This window comes from Mycetomoellerius zeteki, unplaced genomic scaffold (assembly GCF_001594055.1).
Source record: "Mycetomoellerius zeteki isolate Tzet28-1 unplaced genomic scaffold, Tzet1.0 scaffold35, whole genome shotgun sequence".
Classification (NCBI taxonomy): Eukaryota; Metazoa; Arthropoda; class Insecta; order Hymenoptera; family Formicidae; genus Mycetomoellerius; species Mycetomoellerius zeteki.
Window position 1 is genome coordinate 5,351,958 of NW_017257338.1, and position 19,491 is coordinate 5,371,448.

At 38.7% G+C, this 19,491-nt stretch overlaps 1 protein-coding gene across 1 annotated transcript; it reads left to right on the top strand.

Moving 5' to 3' along the window:
• The first annotated feature begins 8,676 nt into the window (after positions 1-8,676).
• Positions 8,677-17,129, top strand: LOC108725646 (protein SCAI). Its single transcript, XM_018452825.1, has 4 exons — positions 8,677-9,077; positions 10,608-11,458; positions 14,909-15,322; positions 16,410-17,129. Exons 1-4 carry the CDS (start codon positions 8,884-8,886, stop codon positions 16,652-16,654), a joined length of 1,704 nt encoding a protein of 567 aa, XP_018308327.1. The 5' UTR covers positions 8,677-8,883; the 3' UTR covers positions 16,655-17,129.
• The last annotated feature ends 2,362 nt before the right edge of the window (positions 17,130-19,491 follow it).

Genomic DNA, 19,491 nt, shown 5'->3' on the forward strand with positions numbered 1-19,491 from the left:
TCCTCCGCGGGGGGGAAAAAGCGAGCCGAGCGAGAGGGAGACGGAGAGACAGAAAGGTGAGGGTGGACGACGAGGGTGGTGAACGGAGAGGGAGAAGAGGACGCGGGGTAGATTCCCGCTCTCGCCCCCGGACACGAGCTCTCCGACATGGAGCGGCTCCTTAGAGGCGGGATCATCCACCAGGCTGCTCCTTCCTCTCTCTCTCTCTCTCCCTCCCTCCCCCCTCTCTCTCTCGCTCACATACATACACTCTCTTTCTCTCTCTGTTTCCCATTTCTCCCTCCGTCTCTCTTGACCGTCTTTCTCCACCCTCATTCCGCTACTGTCTCCTTCGGCCTCACCCCGCTTCGCGCGTTAAAAGAGCGTAGGTGGGAAACGTGGCGGAAGGCTTCCCGCGGAGCGTCATATGAGACGCGCGCGATATCCCACGGTGCTTTTATTATTATTGATGCCGTGGATACTGGCGTAAGCGTGATAAGCACCCGCAGAGACGAGCGAGAAATGGATTGACGCCGATCGCGCGGTGCGTTGTCATGAGTTGATCGCGCCGACACCAAGCTGGCGGAGTAACCGCGCGAAAAGCACCTCCTCTGCGCGGAAGGCGCTGAAAGGTAATAATAAAGTACACGTTCCTACACGTACTGCGATCAGGTGCCGTCAGCGATTTTCCGTAAGCGACACGGATGTGCTTTCGAGGTAACAGCAGCGAGTTACTTTGTGGAAAAGGGGTGGAAACGAGAGAGATTGACGGCAATGGAAATAAATTAACTTTTGCGATCGAAGTTTAGGCCGTAAATTAAGAGCTGCTAAAAAAAGAGGTTGAACTTTGAAATTATTTTTCTTTCGATATAATTCGAACTTCCTTGAGACACATTTCCCCTTAAAATACATTATTATAGCTATTTTATTTTCATAGCTTTCTTGAACTTTTGGTTTATAATTGTTAAAGTTATAGTATTTTTTGTATAATATAAAAAAGAGACATGATATTTTAGTACTATAATTACAGAACATTAAAATGATTTTGAGAGGCATCGATTGATAAATAAATTTTATTTTTATTACATAGAAACTCGTCGATTAGAGGATAAAGTATATAAATAATTTTGCCTGACCAGAAAATTATTTAACATTCTTTCCATGGGCCAAATCCATGTGTTCAATATTTTATTGTATAATGTAAGAATAGCATATAAAAATGATGCAGGACAGAGAAGAGAAAGGTAAGCGAAAGAAACACTAGAGAGGACTATTGTATATTTTGGAATTAAAGAAGAATCTCAAAGAGAAAGAGATAGAAAGACAAAATGGATCTATGACTAGAAAATCATCGTGGCTGTTGGCCGATGACACGGTTGAAATGTCCAATTTGTTTGATTAATATATCAGCGATATCGCGTGATCTTCGTGCGAGATCGGTTCGCCGTGCGAATAGTGAGCCTATCTGCTTGTAGTGAAAATTATCTGATCCACGCGGTGGAGTAACAACGGGGGCGCGACAGGCCGGACACGTGCCTGGTATACGATTTTCAAAGGGCAGCCCGGGCATAGGGTAGCATATATTCATACGTATCGCGATAATAATGTATCGTTATCGCCGCCTTCGTTAACCAACTCGCGCGCCATCGGCAGCGGCGCGGCGGTGGCAGTGGCGACAAAATCAATGCTTTGATTTAATAGAATTCCGTTTCGTTATATCCCGCACATTGCATAAAATTCGTGACTTGTATAGACACATGCGTGCGAATGAGAAAAATTTCCATACTGCTAAAAACCATCGTGTACCTACTCCGTTATATGTTGAAAAATAATGAAGTTAAATGAAGATATTTACTCAAGAAGAAGAAAGAAAATGAAATATACTGTCATCACGATGCAACGTTTATAATTTGTTGACTCTGAATAAAAAAAAAGAAGAATACAAGCCATCGGAAACAGAAGGCTTAATTTATCTTTTTGAATTTAATACAAAAGTATGTAGATTGAATTAATAATTGCAAATCAATTGAAGAAATATAGATTGCAATTTATTTTTTAATTTAGATATTTCTACATTTAATATAAATTACATAAAATAAAGTTTATATCTTAAAGATTTTTCCTTATTTTATTCTAAATTTCTGAATCCTAAATTATGTGTAGTAAAAATGTTCATATAAAATGAAGAATAAGAATCACAAGTTAAATAAACTATAATATATTTTCACTCAAGCTTATTTCTATTTTTTAGAACTAGAAAAAGATAAAAGATAAGCTAATTTACATTAATAAAAATGAACATAAATTTACTATTTAATTTACTATTAAGTAATCTATTGATTATTTGTATTATTATCCAATTGCGCCATTTTTATCTCTATATTTAAACTTCTAATGTAAACTTCCATTTTATGAAATATATAAAAAGTTGATTGTAAAATTGAAAGTTTCCTAATTTACTTTAATATTAGAATAGATTTGTATTTACATTGAAGCTTAATTTCGGAATTGTTTGAACGGTTCTATCGCAAGCTATTTTTACGTATACTTCAGACACTCCTAACGACGGTCATCGCCGTTGTTCCGCTTCCTATGACCGCCATGAATAATGTCGTACCTCTTCGTTCATGCGTAAAGTTTCCGATCGTCGGACGAGAAGCGATGTCAATCGTGCGAGAAACATCAATGCATTGTACATACGACTGATCGTGATCTGCGCGATCCGAAGTGCATTGTCATGTAAAACTCTGATAGTTTTATTCTTCTGCAAACAACAACACGTCCGAGCCGCACAAGCGAAACGCTTTCAAATAGAATAGAACTTTGCTGAAATTCTTTTGTTGTACAATCAAAATTTTTTTTAACTATATTTCGTTTTTTATAACTACATTTTGTAATTAATGTTCTCTAACATTGAGACTTTTCTTAATTCTGGGTTTTATTTATAATTGTATTATCTGTAATTGCACTACTACGCTAGAGAAATATTTTATAAAATATTTCGCTTAACTTGTTCGTGCTCAACTTAACTTCGTTTATCATTAAAAAATATTATACGTCTTAAATCAAAGAAATTATTTCTGAAGCAGTCCTTTATATACTTAATAGAGCAATGCTGATATATTTCAAATGATAAACTAGATAACATATTTTGCATAATTTCTTTAATCGCGTATGATATTATTATTATTATACATGTATATGCTTTTTTACTTTTCAAAAAGTATTCTCATCGTTCGGCATTTGATGAGCGCAAAGGAATTCTTTATCGTTCTAAAATTAAACATTTTTCTGCAAAATACATATTTGTGAAAATTTATATCTCCAAACTTGCATGTGGTATATGCCGCGAAAAATATATTGTCCTCGGCGATGTCTTCACCAACGGTAACCGCTTATCACGCACGAGGTTCGCGTATAACCGCGAGGACGAGTCTATCGGCGTTTAGCCGGCTTTCGTGAATGTAAACTAGGCGTTTCCTGCACGTATCGTACAAAGTGCTCGATTCGCTGGTCTTTTTTCACCCAGGCCGATCGATAATGCCATTGCAAACACCCTGTATGTGCTCGGTTAATGTTAATGGCAGGGGCCGGCTCGGTCGAACGGGGTGGGTTGCCCCTTTGCCCGTGAGTTAGAGCTTCCTGAGGCTTTCCTCGCATCCACCGCTCTACCCCGTCCTCTCCCGTTCAAGTCTTGCTTGGCTAATGGTAAGGGCAGGAAATATCAAAAGTCGTCTCCACGATCGTTCTTTTTACTTTATTTCTCTCTCTCTCTCTCTCTTTCTTTCTTTGTTTTCTTTCTTTTCTGTTTTTATCTCTAGTTCTTTCTCCTTCTTTTTTCCTAGATACCTTTATAGTACTTTACACATGACTTTCGAAAAACAAAAGATGTAGTTTTGAAATGAATTTAAAAACAAAAATTTAAAACGAGAAATAATCATATGATGGATATTAATCTGTTATCACAGTGGCTGAAAAGATATCTTCTTATCATATAACATTATATTTTATGCAAATTAAGCATAGAAAATTAATAGATTGATGAGTTTATTAGGAGCAAAAGAAAATTTGTAATTTAAACGAAACGTGACCCTCGTAAATTTAAATTAAAAGTAATATGACGAAATATACATATATTTGGCATACACAAATGTAAGGTAAAATCAATTTGATATGTACAACTTTGGTTTATAATGATCTTTTTCTGGAATTTCTGTATAATTTCTACATATGCAAAAACAATTATGAAAAGATAATTACTAAATTAGAGATGAAAGAAAGGGAGGAAGTGGAAATGAAAAAGAGATATTACAAGCATAATTTGCATTTGATTTAAATAATAAAGACAGGAATTTATGTTTTAGATTACGTTGTCTTAAACTTAGAATTAAATCGATAATATATAATATATATTGTTTATTCTTTACACTCAAAATAATTATTTATATATAAGAAATATTTGGCAATATATTTACAAATAATTATATATATGTTTCGTTGTTACTGTAAGAAAAATATTAAATGCTGAGAACAGAATGGAAAATGATGATGTTTTACAGTGAACCTTAATATCGCGAATTCTTTTTGGGAAGGTCGCAATGGGGTTAATACGCTTATCGTGCGCAAAACGTGATTGTCGAAATGATAAAAGAAAAAATGAATCTGACTCAAGAGAGCAAATGTAATCACTGTTTGTCACGAACAGCAACGCATTCAACAGGTTAAAGCAACACATTAAAAAGAACGCGAATTTATTCGCATGCTTAAAAATCTCTTTCGTATCTCGTGAATTCGGTCACGATATTTCACCGGGATGAACAGTACCAGATACCAGCGTATAAAATAGTAACACGTTAATCTTCTTCTCGCGTGTTCGTGAAAATAAATTACTCTAGAAATGTTACAGATTTACTACAACGGTTTTCTGACGTTACGTGAGTAATTTAGTCTTTTCTTCCTTGGAGGCGTTTGTTAAGAATTCTCAGAAAAACTCTCAACGATAGTTGTTCAAGTGAAGAGCCATAATCTTTTAAAATTTAGAATCTTGTCTAGTAGATAGTAAATTTCTCTTTGTATGATCAGAAATTTTAATAGCGTCTGTTAAAATCTTATAAGAACATAATAGGTAATAGAAAAGTGTTATTTAAAAAAGCTTTCTTCTTTTCTTTAATGAGTAAACAGCAAGCGATATATGTCAAGTACATATATGTACAGCCTTGACTATAAATATAAGGCAACCTCAATTTATCGCATTTTCTTGGAAAAAATAAAAGTTAAAAAAAGTTAATAAAATATTAAAATTGTTATAAGAATAAATATTATTTTTTAATAAAACTATTTTTTAATTTTTAATTTTAATAAAACTGTTTTTTATCTTTTGTAATATATTTTTTATTAAAACGTTTTCGTACAGCCAAAGCTATAGTATAATATAGAATAAATAATTAAACTATTAAAATTTTTAATCATCTTATGCCTCTAAATAATTTTTACGAATTTTATAATACACGCTAAGTCTTTATGTTCGAATCATTTTTCTTTCTCTTACTAAGTAAAAAAACAGATTTCTTTCAAATTCTGTAATAAACTTGTAGGCGAAAAATGTATAGTAAGTTTGAAACTTTGAGATTTATGTAGGACACGCAAATTATAAGCAGTTGGCCGCTCGTTAAGGCCATTCTCCAAATGTCGTCAACTCCGAGTGGCTGCCGCTTGTACTTTTGATACAAAAGGAGTGCAATTAGAAGCAATATGCACACGAGACGAGCCGCAGCGGTGAAAAGACGCACAATCGCGGCACGCTTCGTACGTAAAGCACGTACGTAAATTCGACCCGAGGGATTCACCGATATATCGCCTGATTTAATTTGTTGCAATTAGGGCCAAGGGTCGCTCGAGCGTACATCGATGCGGAACAGAGGAGCGGAACACAGGGAGGGGGAGAGAGAGAGATAGAGGAAGAGTAGTCTCCACCCGTGGCTCACCGCGCCCTGCTATTAATATCAGTTAACGACACGATATGATCACTTGTCTATACCCAGACAGCCAGCTGCCAGCGGCGGCCGTTTGAGCCGAGTCATGACTCGAACCGAACCATGTCGACGCGCAGATCGCTTCGACCGTGATTCGAGCTCATCGATTGCAAGCTGACTCATCGGGACGAACAGTTTCACCTCGACTCATAATTTCGCGAATTCTAATACGCAGTTAGACAATCCCACCACGGCTTTCAAATAATTTGTATTAACACTAACTCTTCTCAGCTAGCGTCAAATATTGCGCAAATGAAAGAAGATAATTCAAAATAAAGAATCTATAATCTACGATATCTGTAAAATAATATTTATCTTCGAAAGACAGTAAAAAACTGTATTTTTTAATATCTTCTATTATGGCGTTACGTAAAGATATTTTTTAAACTCTTACGTTTGCGGTTGCTGATATACCAACAATAGCAGGTTCGTCCACGATACGCAAAAAAACGTCATAAGGCCATTATGGCAGTGGCATACGTACCGATAGCAATGGGCGATAGGGAGCGGGTTCTATCTAGCAGACATCCGGCCAGCATCGAAACAAGCCGACCGCGCGCGGATTACCATAAGCATTTATATATGCGCCAGCGCATTATACTTGCATACCCGTCGAGCGAAGGTGCCCCGTTGTCGACGACGGTAGCGCCTCGTATTAGGCGCGGGTACCGCACAGGGGATGCGTGTAGGTGCCCATCAGACCTGGCTACTTACTTACGTGTACCAGCCGGCCTCACGAGCCGCCGACACGCGAGCCTGATTGACTTGTAGATGAGGCGACACAGTCGATATACTCCGGACTCTATACCGTCCGGCCTCTGGAAATGGCCCCCTGGCCGCCACCTACCACCATCGCGGCCACCCCCATAGTTCCATGGTTCGCTAGCAGGGATTCCCATGGTCGGCCCATGCTTGCATTGCGTTCTCTCGCCCCCCTGTGATGCTTTCCATCCCTCGTCGTCTCCGGAGCGTTTCTCTCGCTCATCGTTCTCTCGCTCTATTTGACTCTCTTTTTCTCTCTCTCTTTTTCACCCTTTTTATCCGCTCTCTTCGCCCTCTTTCCCAGTCACCGACCGTTATCTAGTTAATTAATCTCCACCGACGACGGTAGTCGACTAGCGGGGCGGTAAAACTCCCACCGTCGCTGCCGCCGTAACGAGCCGCGGCGACGAAAGTGTCGAGCGGCCACAACCACCCCCTGTTCTCCGGTACTCCGTTCGCTAACGTGGCGTTATTCTCCTTTCGTCGGGAAATTTTAATTACGGTGAAAGAAAAACGGACAGGCCTCGTTAGAGTCCGGACGAGTATAGAAAGTTAGTTAGATATTTGAGGGAGTTCGGAGATTCATACGATGGAAAAGATATCAATCGAATGAAGTACGTGAAGTACGTGATCTTGAGATTTTAATGAATCCGTGTAATTTAACTACTAAAACCAGGCTTGTGTAAGTAAAATAATTGAATTGGAAAATAACAGAAATTCGGATGCTTTAATTATATTTTTTTTGTTTGTATTATCTTTAACATCAGATGATTAGTAATAATGATTATAAAGCAGCTGATTTCCTTAGATGATTCCTTGAATGGTTCTAAAAAAGACAAAAATTAAAAAGGTTGTGTTTAATAGTTAATTTGTGGAATAGACTTTGCTTCAGTAAAAAATTTAAACGTAATGTTAATTTTCAAGAGATCTAATGATAAGAGCGAAGCAAACAATTATGCGCTAAAGCATCTTTTAAAAAAGGTTTATTTCCGAATAATTAAAAATCAACATTCTCGTATTATATATATTAATATCTAAAATATTTTATATTTAAAAGAAAAATTTTTTAAATATATAATTATAAACATATATTATACCATTATTTTCATGAATATAGATATTAACCAACTTTGATAAAAATTGATTGATCGTAAAATCTGCAATTTTCTTGTTATTCTTCAACTTTGTGGTATTCTTGTAGCATTCACACCTCAATATTCATATTATTCCTTCCATTGGTTGTTGTTTCGAGTGTATAAACGGTATAATCATTTCGAAGATATATCAGTAGAGCTGTAAGTAATCATTGGATAAGAATAAAATCAGACCGACTGTGTACAGACCAACCCTAGGCAGTTACCTGCGGTATTCATTACCATAGGGTAGAAATTTATCGATCTCAACCTCAACAATGGTTTATCTACCGATCGGATAGTTAGAACTTGAATTTTGTCCACAGATAGTGCAAACAACTAAGTTTCTAATAATCCTAATTCTTTGAATATCTTCGAATATTATAGGCTATTGTATTAAAAACGCACTCCTTTTTCATAAAACGCATAATTATATTTTAAGTAAATAAGTTCTTTAAGTAGATTTTTTTTTTTTTAATAAAATGTCATGCGTCTGACTTAAGTCAGGGATCTTCTACTGTGTGTTGTAATTTTACTCAACTATATCTTATAACTATAATATTAATCAAATAATTATGTGTTATTAGACGCGATAGTCTCGAGAGGAGCAGTTACCTCCACCAACATTTTACCTTTTAGAACGAGAATATCGATTTGCGGGAGCATCCCTAAACCTCGACGTCGCTCGCACAGATGTCCGCGAACGTCGTCGCTGCGGTTGGCGTCGCTGCCGCCTCCACCGTCGACGTCGACGCTAGGCGTCACGACGGCGTCGGCAGTGGCGGTGGTGGCGCACACGCTGCTCCCCCTGATGCGGGGTGGGCAAGTATTGATTGGTCGCCGTGGTCGCCGTCGTCGTAGGCGCCGTGCAAAAGGGTGGCGGAATCGCCAGGCGCCATCACGCGGGCCCGCCGCGACCGTGTCGTCGAGAAGGGCGTCCAGCCAGCGTCCGGCCGCGGTCTCGACTCGCCGAAAAGATGGTCATGATGGCTGGCATGGACGACCATGAGCGCAAAGTCGTTCTCGAGTTCTGTCACCTGCTCGAGAAGAGCAAGCAGCTGTTCAACGGGCTGCGCGACCTGCCGCAATACGGGCATAAGCAGTGGCAGGGTTACTTCGGGCGGACCTTCGACGTCTACACGAAGCTGTGGAAGTTCCAACAACAGCACAGGTGAGTAATAAAGATAAGGACAAGAAAAAGGGGGAGAGAGAGAGAGAGAAAGAGAGAGAAAGAGGGAGCGCGCGCGCGTATATGCATCTGCTTGTGTATACGTGAAAAAGCGAGGGAAATACATAACTTTGTAGCGAGGTTTCTTTGATCTTTTGGAGCACACTTGGTGTAACGATTTCTAGAAATTACTTTACCAAGAAATAAACATTTCTAAATGATTCACTGATAGGGAATAAAACAATATGTGCCGAATATCTGCAGTGGAAAATCATATTAATTCAATTTTATAAATTTGCATGCATGTGGTTAAACGAAATTTCTGTCGATTTCTTCGGATGACCTCCATACCCGTCCGCGATTTCTCTCGATCGAGTAGAAACAGGCACATTCGGCACGACAGTGGTGGCGCTCGGCGAGGCATGCCGCAAGATTATGACCATCGTAGAAAATATCGTACGGTATCTTGGCGTTTTGATGTAGAGTACGATATATAATTTTAGCACGCGAATGTTCGCGATACCGCAGCACGATACTTGATCACGTTTCGCGGGTGTCACGACGGCCGATCCAGATGACGATGACGAAACGAAGGTCTGCGTGGCGAGGTCCACGTGACCAAGTCCTCGTGTGTTGCGCTTTAGACTTTGTATCTGTTCGCCAGCCAGTCTCACGAGTTTGCGTTAGTATGAGATCGGATGAATCTCATTTCCGTTTACATAAACTGGTTGATATTCTTACAATAGGACAACTCAATTTCCGCGCATCGTATTGAAATGTTACATATTGGCGGAAAAAGTTTCACTTGTTTTTCTCGCTTCTGTCATTACTTCATTACATGTCGTTGTTAATTACATTATCGTATAATACGTACGCGCGTAATAAGCGGATCTTCAATAAAGCAAACAAGAAAGAGAAGCAAACAAAGGAAGTCTTTTAGTTTCTGTTCTTTCTGAATAGATATTAATGTTTCTAATTAGGAATGTTGCGATTTGTATAAGTATATGTATACTACAATTGATATTTATTTTATTGTTAATTTTTATATATTTATTTGTTGTATACATATATCTATTATTATATACATTTATTTTATTGTTGAAGATATAAAGTAAATTGTATTTTGATTTAACGACTGATTTTTTTAAATCATATAAGTTTATTATAATATTCAAATAGATTATTTTTGATTTAAAATAAATATAAGATATTTAAAATTATTAACTTTACTTTGTTGTAAAGTATTATATATTCGCGAATATTGTTTCAAGAAAAATATGTTCTTAAACCATCTCGTAATAATTAATCTGTAAAAATATATTTTGTTATAAACGCCAATGTTCCCAAAACACGCATTTTTCGGAAACGATAAAAAAGATCATTGACAATAAAGATCTTAATTTTAATTCAACTATCTATATACAGTAGATATAGAAGAATATGGGAAGAAGTCAATTTTTAGATTTAATAGTAATTCGGCGATGAAAAAATAAAAATAGTACGCTCACGTGTACAGTTTCACTTTGTTTTTAGAACAATACTGGACACGAAGTACGGCCTCAAAAGGTGGCAGATCGGCGAGATCGCTAGCAAGATCGGCCAGCTCTACTACCACTACTATCTACGTACCAGCGAGACGAGCTACCTGCACGAGGCCTACTCGTTCTACGCGGCGATACGCGGTCGCGCCTATTACAGCCGTGCTGCTAAGGAAGACAGGAGCGATCTGATGGTGAAGAAGCTCAGGTATTACGCCCGCTTCATCGTCGTCTGCCTCCTGTTGAACCGTATGAAGCTTGTGCGGGAGCTTGTGCAGGAGCTCGACGCCCAGATAGCTGATTACACCAGCACCTACGAGCCCGATGATCAGCTCGAATGGAACCTCGTCCTTGACGAAATCAAGGCCTTCGTCAAGGCCGAGTCCGCGGTCGGTGTCCTGCACTCGGACTCGAACCCCATCGTGCTGACCCACAGGCTCGGTCCGCAGACCTGCCCGCCCGTCGAACGATCGCCACCCATGTGCCTATCTCTCCAAGAGATCCTAATAGTCGGCAATTGCGCCGATCAGGTGAAGTTCAGTGAGTTGTCAATGGACATGTTCAGAATGCTGCAGACACTCGAGCGGGAGCCCAGAGACGACCCGAATCACCTGCACGACGCTTCGCCGGCCGGCCGGATGCCCTTTAGACCCGGGCCCTATCCTGGCCCGGAGAACGGCGCGCCGAGACGTGACAATCCGCACAAGTACCTGCTGTATAGGCCGACCTACAGCCAGGTGCAAGTGTTCCTCGCAAGTGGCTTCAAGGAGCTACCGGCGAACGGCGCGTTACTGCTGTACCTGTCGGCGGACGGCTGCTTCTCCACCGTCAAGCATCCTGAAGAAAGTGAGTGTTTAATCGAGTTTCATATTGACGCTCTTATTGTTCGTTTTATCGCTGTGCTCTGTCGCAAGTTTATAGGCGTTTATAGACGTAAATCCCTTTATTTTAAACGGAAGATTTGCTGAAAATAGATCTTGAAGAAAGGGTGACATGCATCTTCTATAAATCGTGCATTCAATTTGTCGCTCGATGGAGCTGCTAGTTTTAACAAGCTATATTATTGATAAATTATCTTTGTATTATACATTATTTAGAAAAGTTAGAAACTTAGTGGCAATGCTTATGCAAATGGATGTTTAAGTAGTTTTCATTCGCTTCGCTACCGAAGGTGACCTATCAATCATAGGTCAATTAATAATGTGTGACAAATATCACGCGGGAAAACGATATTTTTATAAAGAATAAAAATAAGCGATGGAATATAAAGGAGGGAGGCAATCTTGGTCGAAAAAGATTAAACTAAATAATTAGAAATCGTTAAATTTATTGTAGATAATACCTTTATATGAAATTATTTAAGTTATTAATTTTACGAGTTATTTTCTTGTTGACATGATAATGGCCGGTATTCATAGTCAATTCTTATCTTATTATCTTAAGAAATTATGTTAAGTCCAATCTTAAGATGTCGTAAACCAATCAAAGGGCTGTATTAGCATCTTAAGACATTACTTAAAATGGTCTTAAAATGAGAACGTATGAATACTGTCCAACGAAAACTTTTTATTATAAATATTAGAACGCTCTCAATGTATGATGTTCTACTTTGCGATTCTTATTTACGCATTTTTACATACAAAAGGAAATTAAACACACTTTACAAACGTAACATTTTAATACGCGAATAGTATTGATTAATCCTCTAGGAGTGAGTGTGTTGCAAATTTGCAACGGTCACTTTAAAATTAAATTCAGGGTAAATTTGGGATTAGTTATTATTTTTAAAAACTGAAGCTGCAAATGTATATGAACTGAAATATAATATCTCTAACTGCAGAAAGACCATGCTGATATATATATATATATATTATATATATATCACTTATATAAATATCGACTAAGATTTTTTATTTTACACAAATAATTTTTTAGCAAAATTACTAAAAAAAATTTTTTATTGATAAGATGATACCGCCGAGGGTTAAAATTAAAAATTATTTATCAAGATACAGAGTAAAAAAACGATCGAGTAAACGCAAATAGTACTAACATGCAATTAACTTTAGTCATATTGCAAAATCGTTTTTTCGATTTTTATGTGTTAAAAACTTTGTATTAAAGAGAGAGAGAGAGAGAGAGAGAGTCCGCATATTATAAGTCACAACTAATAGGTTGTCATTCTTGTCCGGACTTTGATATCGTATAAAATTATTTGGTTTGCAAATCGTTACATCGCGCTTGAGCGTTATCAATCGCAAGTATCGAGTCCCGCATTTCACGCCCCGCAATCTCGGGTCCACCAAGTCCATTCCCGCTCTGCTTGAGCCGATCGCGCGCCAGCATAAACGGCGGTCATCCAAAAGTGACCACTGATACAGAGCGGCCCGTTGCACAGTCATGCGGAGTTAAAGCGCATCACCCGCTCGACGAAGCTGAAGGCGTACGCGTGTCGGTCTTTTCGGTCAGTTTCCCCGGTCGGTAGTCCGGTACTTTGGCAACCGATATCATCGTGGAAGTGGCTGTCTGGCTTTCCCGTGCTCTCTCAATTGGAACTGCCACGACACGATAATCCGCGCGACGTCGTTGAGGCCGCAACCACGTGTTTTGTATACGTGTACGCGAGCATCTCCCGAAACATCTCTTTGTATCGAACCAACCATGTAAAGTGTCCCAGATTGACTGAAAATTTTTCGATGGAGAAAGAGAAAGAGAGAAAAGAGATATTCTTCAACAAACTCTGGCTTGATTTTCGTAAATTTATAGAGGAACTGTTCTAAAAAATTTTTTATTCAATTTGAAGTGTAAATATGTCTTGCCGATTTACTATATATATGTATAGCATCGTTGTTATCGTAAGAAAACAGAAGGATTTTCATGTTAGAATTTTTATGTTATATTTTTATATTTAAATTCTTATGTTAAATTTAATTTGAGTGTGTTTTTTATTTAGCTGTTTTACGCTCATCTTGAATTTATGTGGGATGCATATTTCGTCTATTAACGATGATGAAATCATAATAATGGAACAGTCATAGCGATTTTGAGGGGGAAGATGTTTATAAATACGTTCTTCTCATTTATAGATATTGAGACCGGTTTTTAAAAAATGCATGTTTGATATATTTTATGCAAAGTGTTTTTGGAAATCGTTGTAGATTTAAAACGTAACATATTTGAAGAATGGCTTGAGAAATGTGAACGAATGTCTAATTATTGAAAATTTTTTAGATGATTTATTAATGTTATTTCAGTAGTAATTAGTTAATGTTTATTATATTCGGATGATGCGGCATGAACGTCGAGACTCGAGGAAGACTTTTGCTGTTTTAACAGAATTTATGTATTGTCTTCTTGTTATTATTGTGTCTCATGAATTAGTTTATTTCATGATATTTGTACGCGTTATTTATGCTGATAAAACAAAATCAAAGTTACTTACATTTATCTGCATGTAACTTTGATTGGCTGCGATTTAAGAAGAATTGAACATTACGTCTTAGATCAAGATTACATATCGGTTGCCACTGCAGCGAAGGTCTTTAAAGGAAAATAGAGTATCGTCCCAATATCAAGGCTGCTTCGTAATAAAGATTCGTACGATGGCGAATCTAGCATTGCAATCAATATCAATGTATTAGAAATCAGGAGTCCATCGATTACAATAATTGGCAATCATAAATAATGCGGAACGGATTCCACGGCTTTTGTTTATTGATAGAACTGCTTCGAAAAGCATATATAAAATTTTTAGAACGTTTGCTTATGCTTAGAATTAAAATAATGGTTACGGTGAGTGATGGCAACATTGGGGAAAGTCACGTTTCATATATAAATTGCTTATTTATGTCAAGAACATCTGAAATATTTTAGATGTTCTAAAACAAGATCGTTTATAATATATTTTAACATGATGAATATAAGTTCTGAATCATCAATGAAAATCAAACAATATATATGTATTAAACTATTAAACAAATATAAATAACAAAGTTTTTTTTATCATTTAATTGAATTCATATAATCTTCCTAATTCTTGAAATCTTAAATTCACGCATCAATTACCACAATTTAAACGTTAAAGATTTGAAAATTCTAAATAAAAAAATTTTTGCTATGAAAAAGTCATTACAAGATTCGTTTTGTTTGGAAGAATATATCTTATTTTAATTATCAAGATACTTCGTGTCAAATATGGCCGGATTTCCGAGGTTTCCTCAATGTTGCCTAACATCCGTTTAACGGATCGGCGAACGCAGAATTGCACGATGTTGATAAAATCTTGCGATTTTGCAGTGGGGTACGACCTGGGCGGTGTGTCCACGTGCAGCAAGAGGGATCCAGAGCACGGGAAGAGGCCGGCCGGCGGTAAGGAGCCGCACTGCCTGTACCCGGGCGATCTGTATCCCTTCACCAGGAAGCCGCTCTTTGTCGTCGTCGACTCGGACAACAGCTTCGTGTTCCAACAGATACCGCGTTATTTCGGCCAACCCCTGATGGTGCTAATGTCGCCGCAGGACGTGCCGCCGACCCTGCGCGACCTGCGACACGGTGGCAGCCTGTTCACCCTATTTCTTCATGCCCCCCTCGCCGCCTTTTGCCTTATATGCAACGTCGGGAGTCTGCCCGTGCAACATTGGGAGCGCTGCCAGCGTTACATCGAGCGATTCCTTAACGAGGCCAGTCAGCTCGTAACGCGTTCCCGATGCGGTAAGGATACTCGACGCATCCAAATTGTCCAAAGCGTCGAGCAGACGAAAAGGGTCACGGAACGAGCGCGATAGTGGAGGACGATGAATGCTAGGAGATCCTGAATCGTCTCTCAATTAGTTCCTTACTGGACGGCTAAAAATTGGCATCATTAATGAAAAGATTATAATTGAAATTGTAAATTTATATTCTATCTATCTTGAAATAGGAGTAATTACTGTTTTATACGCTTTAATCGTAGAATTCAAGTGCTTTTACTATTATTTTAAGAAACAGCTTTTAAAATATCCGTCTTGAATATTTACCGCAATAATTGAAGGTAGAACATTTCTGTAGGATTGTATCGCGTTCTAAAAAAAGCACAGTTATCGAAAAAGATTTATTCAACTTGACCAGTATATCGCGTGGTGTTTGATAGTTATAACGCGACACTGAGAGGGGCGAGCAAAATTACGATTTTATCGTTAAAACGAAGGCATGTTCGTTGTGCGGCAGCAACCGTCTGGCTCATTGAATGCGACTTACGATCGTGTTACAACAATAAACGTATTTGGCCTAGATCCAAACGAATTTATAGGCGAACTCCCGTTCTCCGATTTCTGTATGTCTCTTTAACTCTTGAGTTAAGGGATACCTATTATCTTTACCGAGATGAACCAATGTTATATCACATGCTTTCTGTTCTAAACAGAACTTATTCAAAATACAACCTGATTATTTTTCTGTCACAAATTTCCTTGAGCAAATTCAGTTGAAAAATCGAAAGAGTCTCAGCAAGACGTCGCATAATTTTATATATAGAGAAAAGATAATTGTGCTTTTTCTTTATTCGCCTCCGCGTCATTTCTAGAAAAGCTGTTTGAAAGCTCAATTCAAGATATATCTGAGAAAATTAAAAAGTTACGGAGCAATCCTTCGAAGTCTCACCGATGAAGGACTAACTCCAAAGAAAAATATACTCTCATTTATTTTAATGCCACGAATTGTAACAAAAATTGACGTTTTGAAGAGCATCTTCCTCCACTAAATCAAATCGTTCCTGATGTTCGATATTTCACAACTTGATCCGCGATCTCGCAACTCGTAGAGACCAGCGTGCTGCAGTTCTTCGGTGATGACTTCCTGCGGCTGCTGTTGGTGCGCTACGTGTTCTGCGACGTGGTGCTGAACCTGCACCGTTCGTTCAGGGGCCGTCAGCAGAGGCCGCGTTGTCATCCGCCTCTGCCGGACGCGGAAGTCCTCGAGCATCCCACCCTCCACCACCTGGTGCTCGATCTAGCCGCCTGCCTGGACGCTCGCGACCACTTTCCGGAAAGCAACGAGCTCGCCTGACCCCGGCATCTACCCTGCCCGGTCCCCGACACGACGTCCCTGTTACCATCTCACAACCACGATTACGATTACGACTACTGTAATTATAATTGCAACAATAAAATCGTTACACTGAGACCTCATTAAACCGCGTCTTCGCAGTAATCGCGTAATTCGCAGGATCGCGCGGCTGTGTCGGTGAGAATCAGGGATCCGGAGTCCTTTCTCAAGAACTTGGACGCAGCACACCGGGAATAGCGCGTGATAACACCGTGACACGACACAACGCGGCACCAAGGCAGGATAGTCGCTCTACCGATTTCGCGTAATCGCCGGACGACGGGACTCGCCTACACGGTCCGATTATAACGACAACGCTGCGACATGGAGAAATCCCATAGAAATACGATCGGCGATCGAGCGAGTATCGTTGTTACGTACCGACGCTTCGGACTGATAATGTAAAGATAAAATTACCGCTTCTGGTTCTTCAAGAGTTACACACTTGAAATGCGCTCGAATGCTTGAACTGTAACATAGGTATATAAACATATACATATATATATATACATACATATATATATATGTATGTGGAGTGGCAATATAATTTTCGTACGACTAACACATCCCCGATATTTACATTTTCTCTGTCTCGTACTCGAATACCGTGAAAACGCTCCCACCGTCCCCGTTTCGTGCGATTCAAGGCAGAGACGCATCTCCGACACTACGTCGCCGTCGTCGTCTTCGTCGTGGTCGCTCGCGATCGGTCGAGCGTCACCCACGCGCGCGCGGAAATGTCTCTTCTCCTCGCTCGTTTATTTATAAGCAAAAAGTAGAGCGCGGTCTACGAGCTTGACGAGGAGTTTGACGTTAACCGTACGGACGACTCGCACGCGGGATAAGCGAGCGGCCATGCGAGTCGGAAGATTATCGAAGAAATTGCTAGGCGCTCACTTGTACATGCGATCACCCTTTCCTCCTGAATGACATCACACTATATCGGATCTTTAGCGGCCATACGAACGTCGAGCGAACGTCGTTATAGGACTCCTAGCGTAACACAATACACACACATACACACAATGTATTATATATTTACACACACGACACATACACAATACGTGCTGTATATTCTATATATTTTATAAAGTATTGCAAAAGTATGGAGCGTTTCAGACCTACCGGACCATCTTTCAGTCGCGTGATCGTTGACGTGTTTTTCGAGTGGAGTTTGTTTCTTTAGCGAGAACTTAAATCGTGCAGCACCGTCCGCCGTTTAGTTTTACAGATTGAATATCTTAAACGAGCTGAATTAAAAGTTTAAAAGTAAACGTTTACTTAAAGTTAGCTGAAAAACGGCACTTATTTATTTACACGTTCGTGAAACTTGAACTTCTCATTGTTCATGTCTCAAGAGCTATTGGCATTCTTCATCGAGATTCTCTCAGTTTAACGTTGACAGTCGAAACGACGTGGTACGTCTGGAACACACTGTATAGTATACGACAGATATCGAGGAAAGAATATTATATATAACGTTTATATAACGTTTTATACAGATTGTTCCATAATGAATGGTACAATCGAGAAAGAAGTGATTTTATACATGTGAAAATAAATCAGAAATATAGACTTTTTTGTAGGAAGCTCTGTTTTCAAAAAAATGGTTTTTAAAAATTGAGGCGTCTATAACGCTTTTTTTTACTCTAAATAATCGATTTCGATTTATTTTTGTACGTGAAATCAACCCCTCGGATTTTACCATTCGTTATCGAATATTCTGTACAGTATGCAGGGTGTCACAGAATTATCATCGCTTCTACTGCCACTTCTCGATTAATTTGAACCATTTTTAGTAAAAATGTAGAGTCATTAATAGTATTCACAAGTTATATGCCAATTTTTATATATTTTCTTTATTTATTGCGGTTAAGAATAAACATAACTGCATTATAAGGGTACAGTCAAAATTGTAGGGGAAGATCAGCTCTTGATTAATCTTTCAGTGTGTACGAAAGATGTGCCGGTAATCTTGGGACACCAAATACACGTGTATATACTGCGGAACATCATCCGTATATACAGAATTACGAACCATATGTACAATTACAAACGTGCAGCTTTCAAGAAGAATGCAACGCAGCTGCGTCTTTCTCTACGAATTATTTTTACATTGACCGAGGTGCATTAACAAAGTCGACAGCCGTCTCATCATTAAGCATTGTATCGCGGTGCTGGCATCGAGTGCCAAGATGTGACACAATCGCCGAATCCACGTTGTCGCGCATGACGTTCGTCCGCCTTTATAACTTTCTTTATACGCTCGCGTGCTGCGAGATAATGCGCGTCATTGCAACGAGATTGTTCGAAAGGAAAAAATTTCACTTTCAAATCAAATCACGTAATCGTCGTTTTTATCTCAAGTCGAAACACTTTCCTGCTTCGAGAAACAAAACATATTTTTTTACTCAGATTCATCGAATTGCGCCTGTTTCATTCCAGTTGCAGCAAGGAGGATCCCCTCAAGGAATAATTATTAAGAAAAATTATTATTAGGAATTATTATTTCTCAAGGATTGATTATCAAGTAAAAGCAGAAGTTGCTCATAATTTACAAGCATATCATATGTGCTCGTATGAGGATTATATATTTCATCGATTCTTTTTTAATTTTTGCAGGCCAGAATTTGATTTTTAGTCACGAATACATATCGTTCGTGTTAACAATAGCAAGAAATACTTAAAAAAAAGTAACTTTGTATATAATTAAATAACAAAATTGACTGAGTAGCGCGAAAGCGCTGCCGCCGTCGTATCTTCTTCTAATAATTAAGACACCAATAAGTGTCGCTAAC

Coding starts and splice junctions, on each gene's coding strand:
- LOC108725646 (XM_018452825.1), top strand. CDS start 8,884: ATGGTCATGATGGCTGGCATGGACGACCATGAGCGCAAAGTCGTTCTC. Junction 9,078..10,607: donor AAGTTCCAACAACAGCACAG/GTGAGTAATAAA, acceptor CTTTGTTTTTAG/AACAATACTGGACACGAAGT. Junction 15,323..16,409: donor CGTAACGCGTTCCCGATGCG/GTAAGGATACTC, acceptor CGCAACTCGTAG/AGACCAGCGTGCTGCAGTTC.